The 11,078-nt window shown below is 43.3% G+C and overlaps 1 protein-coding gene across 2 annotated transcripts in view; it reads right to left on the reverse strand.

The window, feature by feature from the left end:
• The window catches only part of TMEM243 (transmembrane protein 243), a 21,946-nt gene that overhangs the window by 2,137 nt on the left and 8,731 nt on the right, over positions 1–11,078 (reverse strand). For both annotated transcript variants that reach the window (XM_023518816.1, XM_003782638.3), the window contains 2 exons: positions 1,917–1,967; positions 245–349 (listed from right to left, as the gene is read on the reverse strand). In XM_023518816.1, coding sequence (XP_023374584.1) covers positions 245–349; positions 1,917–1,967 — 156 coding nt within the window. The remainder of the gene's footprint in view (positions 1–244; positions 350–1,916; positions 1,968–11,078) is intronic.

Raw genomic sequence — 11,078 nt, forward strand, 5'->3', positions numbered from 1 at the left:
AAATCCAGAGTGTTCTATCTCTGCCCCTAAGAACAGTAACTTGCATGAAGACAGTGTTGCCCCTTAAGGTTACAATTTTAGTTTTGAGGAGAAAAAACTTTTTAAAAAAATGTACAATACTGAAAATTCTGACATCCTTTTGGGTGGGGTGGGGGTGTAATTAATACAGACCCAGCAAAACCGTCCTAAGCACTTAACATTAAGCCTTCAAGAACACCACACTTAAATTCTAAACAGTACTCACAAGTATGCAGGCAGTAATACTACTCAAAGAGATGCAGACAGCAAAAAATATATTCAACGGTTTTGGAGGTACTTGAGGGAAAACAAAAGCACTGATCAGCGTTACCTGTACAGAGAGAAATTGGGTAAGGACTTAAGAGTAATTCCAAGACTTGGTTAGGCTACAATCAAGGCAATGTAATACTACAAAATGGTTCATATTACATAATTATATCTATCACCAGGTCTGTTTTCTGGAATGTTAAACATATTTACAACTATTTTATTAAATTTTTATTGCTATTTTTAGTATGTTCTCTTCTAACTTTTCCCTCATTTTATGAAAGAAGACAAAGTATCAGTAAAACTAGCAAATCTCCCCCAAAATCCTAATTAAAAATCATTCAAAGCCTCATTCCCAGAAGAAAGAAAAGATTATAATGGAAAAGGGTTTTGGTGTGGGGGTTCTTTTGGTGTGGGGGACAGGCTCTTGCTCTGTCACTCAAGCCAGAGTGCAACGCATCATCACAGCCCACTGCAACCTGGGCTGAGGTGATCCTCCTGCTTCCACCTCCCAAACGGCTAGAATGACCGGCATGAGCCACCATGCCCAGCCCTATACTAGAAGAATTTCTAGCCATTTTAATACTTCTGCCAAAATGAATAATAAGCAAAGCTGGCTTTGCTTTAAATATTATGAAAAATAGGGTGTTGCCTGTGGCTCAAGGAGTAGGGCACCAGCCCCATATACTGGAAGTGGTGGGTTCAAACCCGGCCCTGGTCCAAAAAAAAAGGCTAAAATAAAAAAATTATGAAAAATACTAAAAAATGTGTTTCTAGTACCATACAGTTCTGCACAGATAAAAATTACACATCATTTTTTATTAAGCAGCCATGGAACAAACTCTAATGATAATGTATTATAGACAAATGTTACTATCAGACTGTAGAAAACACAGCTATAGTAACTATTATATAGGATAAAAATCGCCATACACTGGCCAGATCTTTTTTAATTTGATCAAAAAATATAATGGATATTCTTTAGGAACAAAATGAATTTAAGGGACCTAGGCTTGATGTTCACACCTGTAATCCTGATATTCTGAGAGGCTGAGGGAGGTGGATCACTTGAACTCAGGAGTTTGAGACCAGCCTGAGCAAGAGTGAGACCACAACTCTGAAAATATCCAGGCATTGTGGTGAGCACCTGTAGTCCCAATTGCTTGGGAGGCTGAGGCAGGAATCACTTGAGCCCAGGAGTTTGAAGTTGCTGTGACCTATAATGCCTCAGCACTCTACCAAGAGTGACACAATGAAACTGTCTTTAAAAAAAAAGAATTTAAGGTATTACCAGAAATGAGAAGTTAGGGTGGGTTATAACTGAAAGAAGTTACTGGTATCCACTGTTATTTCTTACCTTACAAGCAAGAAAACATGGCAAACTCCAATTCTAAAAACCAGGTCATCTGACTTGCATTATTTCACATATTCAAGTAGTGTTTGGGTGTGAAAATCAAATTAGCTACTCAAGTTGCCAAATGCAGATTTGTGGTAATAAAACTGAAAATGATTTAACACATCACATACTCATGTCCTTGCCCAATTTAAGTATTTTCTTTTGAGAATTAATAACAGTACCAAACTTTTCAAACTTTGGCTCAGAGCCTGAGGCACAATATAAAAATACTTACTAGAATCAATAAAGATGTTAAGCTGCCAACAACTAAATTGATGATTCGATCCTGAAAGAGAAAAAGAATTTCTAAACCATGTAATTTGGACCCATGTCACTTTCATAACAGTACTACCAATTCTAGGTACTGAGGTGGCTTACAAAAGTGTGCTGAGCCTTAAGAGTAGAAAACCTACGGTGGGGAAAAAATGGCCAACTGGGGCAGGTTTCTTAAAGGCACAGGACATTTACACTGAAGTCTTGGAAGACTTGAGTAGGTCTGAATAGGGAAGGGAGGCTTACAAATAATTGATGTGTTGCTAAGAATAATACGAGCAGAAGGGGAAGGATAGCACTGGGATGGGATGGCCAGGCCAGAGCTTTGGTAAAAATGATCAGGAACGAGACTAGATACAACCTTTTTTCTTTTCTGCCACACATTCAAAGAGTATGAGTTGTCTTTGGCCGCACATTACAATAGAAACACTAATGAAAGTTGATGAACAAAAAAGAAAAAAGGTCTGTGCATACTTTTCTTGATATCTGACACCACAGATAAGCAAAACAGTCCTCAATCTGCATGCAGCCCATAGGCTGCAGGTTCCACAACCCTAATTGTAGAGTATGCTGATAAGTTTGGACCAGTATTAGGTGCCCTTGTCTAATCTAAAAAGAGAGATACTATTAGAAGGCTCATAGAATGCCAAGACTAGGAAGTAATCTCAAAGACCATCAATGCAGTGGTCTTTCCTATTAACACTGAAACACCTAGATATATGTATAAGAAAAAAGAATTATTAAATGAGATGCCTGGGGTCCTACCATCCCCTGAGTTTTCCTGTCACTCTCATCTCCATCCCAACCAATACCACAGAATGTTTTATTTATTTTTATTTTTTTATTTTGAGATAGAATCTCAAGCTTTTGCTGTGGGTAGAGTGCCATGGCATCATAGCTCACAGCAACCTCTCTCTCTTGGGCTCAAGCAATCCTCTTGCTTCAGTTATATGGCTAAAAGCCATATAACAAGTTTGAAACTAGGAATTCCTAAATCCAAGTCACTGGTCATAAGTAGTTTCCAGTGTAGGAACTAAGAAGTTAAATACAACAGGTTGATTAGGAAACACTATGAGAATGCCAAGTAGTTGAAAAGTCAAAGCTGAGCCTTCAATGAATCAGTAGTCTTAAAGACTGTTCTGATGAGGTCTGAGCACAGCAGGATGTGGAACTGGGCAGCCAATAAATAAGACCTCAGAGAAGAACATAGAAACAATCAGAGCAGCAAATGAATTCCCATTTCCAAACTGTCTGCTTTTAAAGATTAGAATCCAAAGGGCAAAGCTCAGAAGGAAATAGTAGGAAAACCAAGTATTAAACTGGGTGTGCCTGATCTAACCGAGGACCAAACCACAACTCTCCAAACCACTGCCACTCCATTTCAAAAATGTCACAGGACGGGGCAGTGCCTGTGGCTCAAAGGAGTAGGGCACTGGCCCCATATGCTGGAGGTGGCGGGTTCAAACCCAGCCCCGGCCAAAAACTGCAAAAAAAAATATATATATATACACACATATACATATATATGTGTGTGTGTGTATATATATATATATTAGGGGCAGTGCCTGTGGCTCAGCTGGTAGGGTGCCAGCTCCATATACCGAGGGTGGTGGGTTCAAACCCAGCCCTGGCCGAAGTGCAACAAAAAATAGCTGGGAGTTGTGGTGGGTGCCTGTATTCTCAGCTACTTGGGAGGTTGAGGCAAGAGTATCGCTTAAGCCAGGAGCTGGAGGTTGCTGTGAGCTGTGTGACTCTACAGAGGGCAATAAAGTGAGACTCTGTCTCTACAAAAAAAAAAAAAAAAGTCACAGGACAAAAGAAACTATAAACTCCAACCACATCCTACTAAACTTAGAGGACTCAGAACAGATCTTAATCACCACCTCAGCTAGAGAAACCCACAGGGCACACAGAAGCCTGAAATTAGGACCATTTGTTACGGAAGAGACCCAGGGACAGACAAGTCACTTACCAACCTGAACTTACTCCCACACATGTGTACGTGTGTCTGTGTATATGTGTGTAACAAAATGTGTATAAGGACAAAATCTACTTAGGGGAACCCTACTGTTGTTGCTTTGTGAAAAAGTTTCAGCTGTGCTCTTCTATGTTCTATCAAGCAAGAACATCTGCTTCTCTACAACCTTATGGATTTGCAAACATTTAGGAAGATCTACATCCCTCACAACATCTCTCCCAGCAAGCCAATAAGGAGGTTCAGGTGAGAGGTAGCCAAGAAAATGGCACACTCATTTACAAATGGCACACAGCAGGTTGCCCACCAGGATCAAAGTAGGGGGAAAAAGAACTAATGGTAAAATACAACACCAAGGGTTTTCATTTATCTTACCATCTTAAAAATCCTCAGATCAAATGATAATATGACTATTTTACAGGTGGTAAAACTGGCTCAGGAAAATTCAGAACTTGCCCAAGATCTCAATACTTAAGTGATGAAAACAGGATTCAATGCCAGGCCTGCCCAGCTTTTCCCAAAGAAAAGGTTTCATTTGTACTCCTCACCAGAAGAACAACCTAGAATGGTACACTCCAGTTCTAGACAAAAATGTCAGGTGGCAGACAACACTGCAAAAAGTCTGTTGGCAAAGTACTACAGTTAGTGATTATCTTTCAAGAATGAAGATTGTCTCAGTGATTTTTTTCCAGATTCTTGAATTTATCCACATAAGCTTAACTTGTTTTAATCATTCTGATGAAAATATATCTAAACTTCACTGAATTATTTTCCAAGCATTTTTCCTGCCTGCCAGGAAAATAGTCACAGAACAGAATTCAAATCATCTTCATGAGCATAAGTTATTGTTATGATGCAGTGGTTCCCTTTGGGTCTCCTAAGGAGGGAAAGAATATTTAGAATATGGCAGAAGTGTTTCTCACAATATTTTCTCTATCCAAACCAAGGTCCTGGCTTCAGACCCATTATCAATGTAACCGTGAATCCAGATCAAAGAAACAGCAGAATTAACTATGGAAGCCCTCCCAATCCTAATGCTGTCTCTTCTGAACTCTTGCTAGATGTTTACACCATCCAGCGCTCTGAAGAACACTAAGGAAAAAAGGAGAGGTATTTTGGGCAGTCAAGAGAAGACTACCAGATAAAGTCAAAACCTGAAAGAGAGCTAGCAGTTGAGTAAGGAAAAAGGTGATTCATGAAGAGGAACTCCACAAAGATCCAGGGGAGAACAAAAGCACTACAAAAAAAAAAAAAAAAAATGGGCCAATGAACAGAGTTGATAGTTGAGCAAGTTTCATAAGAGCTGGGATGAAGGGTGGCGCCTGTGGCTCAAAGGAGTAGGGTGCTGGCCCCATATGCTGGAGGTGACGGGGTCAAACCTAGCCCCAGCCAAAAACTGCAAAAATATATAAATAAATAAATAAAAAGAGCTGGGATGAAATGCACACGTGGAGATCAGCCCCCACCCAAAAGAGTCATGTCTTTGTCTTCCTTTGAAATAGGGAGAAAAAGATGGGCATACATGCATATGGCTTGTGTCTGGGATGCTATTAAGTAATCCTGGGAAACAAGTAGGAAATACATTATCACAGTTTACCAATGGGTAACTAGGTTCACTAAGTCTGACTGATTTGCCCGAGATCACACACCTATCAAAGGTTCTTTGCAAAATCTAAGCCTAATGAGTTCAAAAGCTCTAAGAATCTTTAGAATAATACATAGACACACTAAAATTAGAGCCACTGGCTAGCTATGAGACCTCAAAAGGATCCCTTAACCAATTTTGGTCTATCGAATGTGGGCCAAGTGATACCCGGTCCCTTCCAGTTTTAACAATTTATGGTTTTGAATCATCAGTTCCAGACTACATGTGGACCAGAGTAAATGGCTTATTCCCTAGTGATTCAACAGCAAGGGAGCCCCCATACTTGCCTGGAGTGTCATTAGCTAGCATTTTCTACCACAGAGAGAACCCCAAACTCATTTCAAATGCTCAGGTGGCCATAGGAGGAAACTGGCAACAATATCCCAAATATCCAAAAGCTAGCATCTGTCCCCAGCTCCCTGGAAATATCCTGGAGAGTGTGGAATGCTAACAAGTGATGTTGTGTTCATCCTTCCATTACCATGGCAATTTATGTTTACCTACTTCCAAGTGGATTTAAAGGACTTCTGTTACTATAATGAAACCCTAACCCATTTAAGCAACAATCAAAAGTCCAAGGCAAAATTCCTGAAGTGATTTGGGGAATGGAAAGAAGTAAAAGAAAAGGTTTGGCTATAGAATACATTTCTGATTTAAACTCAAATGTCAGTATGAAGATTCCTGGCAACCAAGCGAATTGAAGTACAACAGGGTTTTAAGTTCTCACTAATAAAATAAAGCATAGTGGATCATTAGGAGACAGGACGAACTTCTCACTCTAAACAGAGTCTGTCCCACGAGTTGTTACAAATACAGGAACACAAAAAAATGCAGCTATTTCATACACAGCATTTTTTACATTGGTCTAAGAGGAAAGCTAAAGACACGATGTCAGGTCACAGTTCCTAAAACGATGAGCTGTGGCTTCGGAGGTGGGATGGTTAAAATGCCACTCACATTTGAATATTTATCCTTCTGAGCTCAACTCCAACATCCTCCACTGTAAATCCTTTCTGGACACCTCCCCTCAGGACATGACACGTTCCTCTCCCAGAGGTCCCAGCTCACTCTGCCGAGACATTACACTTACCACACTGAAGTAAAATATATTGCCTGTGTTCCAAGACCCTCAGTGGACTCCTGGAACTGCAGAGAGTTCCTAACCCTATGTATATTACTGTGTCTTCTCAATCTTAGTGACTAACAGGTGGGTAGTGTACACAGCATGGATATGCTGGATAAAGGGATGATTATAATGTCCCAGGCAGGATGGAGCAAGATTTCAGCACACTACATAGAACGGTGGGTGCAATTTAAAACTTAAAAAACTTAAAAACTGTTTACTTCTGGGGTACCTGTAGCTTAGTGGTTAGGGTGCCAACCACATGCTCTGGGGCTTATGGGTTTGAACCCCGCCCAGGCCTGCTAAACAAAACAAAATAGCTGGGCATTGTGGCCGGCACCTGTAGTCCCAGCTACTAGGGAGGCTGAGGCAAGAGAATTGCTTAAGCCCAGTAGTTTGAGATTGCTGTGAGCTATGATGCCACAGCACTCTACCAAGGGTGACAAAGTGGGACTCTGTCTCAAAAAAAAAAAAAAAATTGTTTACCTCTGTGATTTTTCATGTAATATTTTCAGACCATGGTTGACCACAGGTAATTGATATGTAGGAAAGCAAAACCTTGCATAAGGGGAGACTACTGTACTTGTTTTCCTCCCCTACAGTGTGGCACACTGCTGGCACTCTATGAATGTTGGTTAAATGACGGAATTATAAAAGTAAAAGTGGCCAATAACAGTGGTCCCTCTCATCAAGGAAGGCTACTCTCCCCACTAATCTGGGGCCTGACCCACCAGAAGAGAAATGTGGCCTGGCTGCTGCAGGGTAGAAACCCAACAGGACAGCAGCACAGGAGGGTCATGGCTCACCAGCCACAAGAGCCCAAAACACCCTAACAGATTCCCTGGCAAGTCTCTGTTGAATGCAATGAAATAGCAATAGTAAACCATAGGAAGCTCTGAGGTGCGGGTGTTCCTAGCTTAGTATAAGCCCAGTTACTCACTTTCTGCCAGAGCAGGATCAAGCACTGATTTCCAATGCACCACAGCTCAAAATCCAGCTGATGAGTTGGTTCTCCAGCAATGCTTCTCAATGTTCCCAAGAAGGGGCAGGCAAAGCAACACAGAAAGCTCCTTGCAGAAAAGACAATGCACAATGCCATAGAGACACTCCCTTCCACATCCCTGAGGGAGACTGAAACTCCATTTTTGGTGTTAACTTTAAACTTTGTGTGACTCAGTAAGTCATCCTCAGACAGCAACACAGAAAGCCCTACAGAGCCACATGCTTCTCCCTAGGCGCTCCCGGTCCTATCCAGGGTAGTCTTTCCACACCTGCTAGTGTTTTCCCATCAGCCATCCTACCTCTGAAAGCTGTCCCATGTGAGCAAACTGTATCCTGGACTACCCAGAGCTCCCCTGAGCCCTGGTGTTCCCCTGCTGCCCTTCTCTGAATGCTGTCCCCAGTAGAGCCCATGCTCCCAGGTACTCACCCCGGCTCACTACACGGGGAAGGAGTGGGAGGCTAGAGTGTTCCAGCTCCACAAGCTGCCTTAGGATGGCAATTTCAGTAACATCCTGTATTTTTTAAATGTAGGTCCCTGGGCAGCCTCTGGTCAACCTCTTCGCTTCCTCTTTTCAGTTACCACAATTATTTTAGCTACTATCATGCCAAATCCCTCTCCCTAAACCCTTTACCCTCCACTCCTCTACTGCCCCTAACTGTGGCCTTCACCCACATCCATTGACTAGAACTTTCCCAGTCTGTTACACCAAAGCTGACTTGAGGGCTCCTTACCAATTTCTGAGCATGGACTTGGCAGTTTCAGCAATTCAAAGAAAACTCCCTGGTAAATGTGTCTGTTTGTCTGATGCTTTCTTTGAAAATTCAGTGCTGAGTAACCCCCAAACTCCCAATCACTTCTAGACACCACTATAAGGTTTGCTCTGAGCCTTTCATCTGTCAGTTTACTCCTTTACCTTATAAGGTCTGGGGGAGCAAGGAGCATGCCTCACTTGTTCACAGTTGCACTGGGCCACCACACATGCCCAGATGGCTAAAGTTCAGCCCAGTGCGGTACTCCCAAGTTGTGTACCCTGGCGCCAGCCTGCTTCCACCCAGAAGCAGGAACATCTTTTTCTAAATCACACAAAGCCAAGCCACATGCCTATGAGGGATGCCACTACCCAGAATAGAAATAAGCTTCCGATTGTACACAGGTGCCACCTGTTGGGTGGCTGATGGCACTGGCCATATCCCTCTGCCAACCATAGGACCCACTGATCAATGTTACTTGAAAGAACTAACTGGATTCACTACAAATTCACATCTTCTCTTCTCAGCCAGGCCTTCACTATATTTCTTTTTTTTAAGAGACAGAGTCTCACTTTGTTGCCCTCGGTAGAGTGCCATGGTTTCACAGCTCACAGCAACCTTCAGCTCTTAGGCTTATTCAATTGATTCTCTTGCCTCAGCCTCCCGAGCAGCTGAGACTACAGGCGCCTGCCACAATGCCCAGCTATTTTTTTGTTGCAGTTTGGCTGGGGCCAGGTTCAAACCTGCCACCCTCGGTATGTGGGGCCAGCGCCCCCTTACCTGTTATTTCCTTGGCTTTTTTTCCCCCCAGACAGGGTCTCACTCTGTCACCCTGGCTAGAGTGCAGTGGCATCATCATAGCTCACTCCAACCTTAAACTCCTGGACTCAAGTGATCCTCCTGCCAGGCATGTCCCACCACACTGAGTTAAATTTTTTTTGAGGCAGAGTCATTGTCACCCTCAGTAGAGTGCTGTGGTGGCATAGCTCACAACAACCTCAAACTCTTGGGCTCAAGTAATCCTTGAGCAATCCTCAAGCCTCTTGAGTAGCTTGAACTATAGGTGCCCATCACAACACCCAGCTCTTTTTAGAGACAGGCTCTCACTCTGGCTCAGGCTGGTCTCAAACTCCTGAGCTCAGGCAATCCACCTGCCTCAGCCTCCCAAAGTTCTAGGATTACAGGTGTGAGCCACCGTGCCTGGCCTTAATTTTTCTATTTTTAGTAGTAACAGGGTCTCACTCTCCCTTAGTCTGGTCTCAAATTCTTGACCTCAAGTGATCCTCCTGCCTCAGCCTCCCAGGGTGTTAGAATTATAGGCCTGAGGCACTGCACCTGGCCTTCCATGGCCTTTTATTTTGGGTTGGATCCCTGCCTCTCTCCAGAAGAGAAAGAGACAAGTGGTTTGAAGCTCCACTTTTCTTTAGGTTCCCAGTTCCACTCTTGCAGCCTTTACTTCAGTAGGCATCCTCATAAAACAAGATGCCAACACTCCCCAACCCCCATTCCTTCCAGCCTGAAAAGGATGGAAAAGCAATCTATTTCTTTGCCAGTCCCACACCCATGTCCTGGCTCATCTCATTATCTCCACCCTTACCTCTATGTTGAATCCCTCCCTCAAGGAGTCCATCTAAGGCCTCAAAATCTCAGGTCCCTCCAACATAAGAGCCCTTCTCCCATCCTGGTTAGCACTTTGATGTTAAACATTCTCTATTCTTTCTACATGCTAAGTGGTAAGAAGAAAATAAAATAAAAGAGAGGTCGAGGAACCCTCCCTGAAGATGTGGTATTTGAGCAGACCCTGTCCATGGTTGAATTTGGTTCCCCCAGAGCTGCACAGCCCTGCCTGAACAGAGGCTTCCTCTCACACTGTCACCAAGACAAGAGGGAGAGCGTCACCAAAGGTGGAAAGCGAGGAGACATCTTGTGTCACTGGCTAACTTTAGGGCGTGGTGAACTCTGACCACAGGCACTACTGTTCTGAGATATTCCTAAGGAACACCAGATTGAATGGTTCCGACAGCAGGGACGCATGAGAAAGCATTTATGAGAACACAGATACAACCACCCTTACAACTCTCACTCTCTGAACTCTCTCTCTCTCAAATGCATAAACTCTACTGCTGCTTGTGGATCTGAACACCAACTTCTTCCTCATTTCTAGGTAGAGAAAATAAATGTAGGGCCAGGTGCAGAGGCTCACGCCTATAATCCCAGCACTTGGGAGGCCAAGGCGGGTGGATTGCTTGAGCCCCTAGGTTTGAGACCAGACCAGCCTGAGTCAGAGTGAGACCTCATCTGTAAAAATAGCTGGGCGCTGGGGTAGGAAGCCTACTAGTCTCAGCTACACGGGAGGCTGAGGCAAGAGAATTACTTGAGCCCAAGAGTTAGAGTTTGTGCTATGAGCTGTGAAGCCACAGCACTCTACCATGGGTGACAAAGTGAGATTTTGTCTCAAAAAAAAAAAAAAAAGGAAAAGAAAAAGAAAAAAAGAAAACGTGGCTCGGCGCCTGTGGCTCAAGTGGCTAAGGCACCAGCCACATACACCTAAGGCTGGGGGTTCGAATCCAGCCCGGGCCCGCCAAACAACAATGACGGCTGCAACAAAAAATAGCTGGGCATTGTGGTG

Source organism: Otolemur garnettii, unplaced genomic scaffold (genome assembly GCF_000181295.1).
Source record: "Otolemur garnettii isolate 467f Iridium unplaced genomic scaffold, OtoGar3 scaffold00005, whole genome shotgun sequence".
In the NCBI taxonomy this organism is placed as follows: domain Eukaryota; kingdom Metazoa; phylum Chordata; class Mammalia; order Primates; family Galagidae; genus Otolemur; species Otolemur garnettii.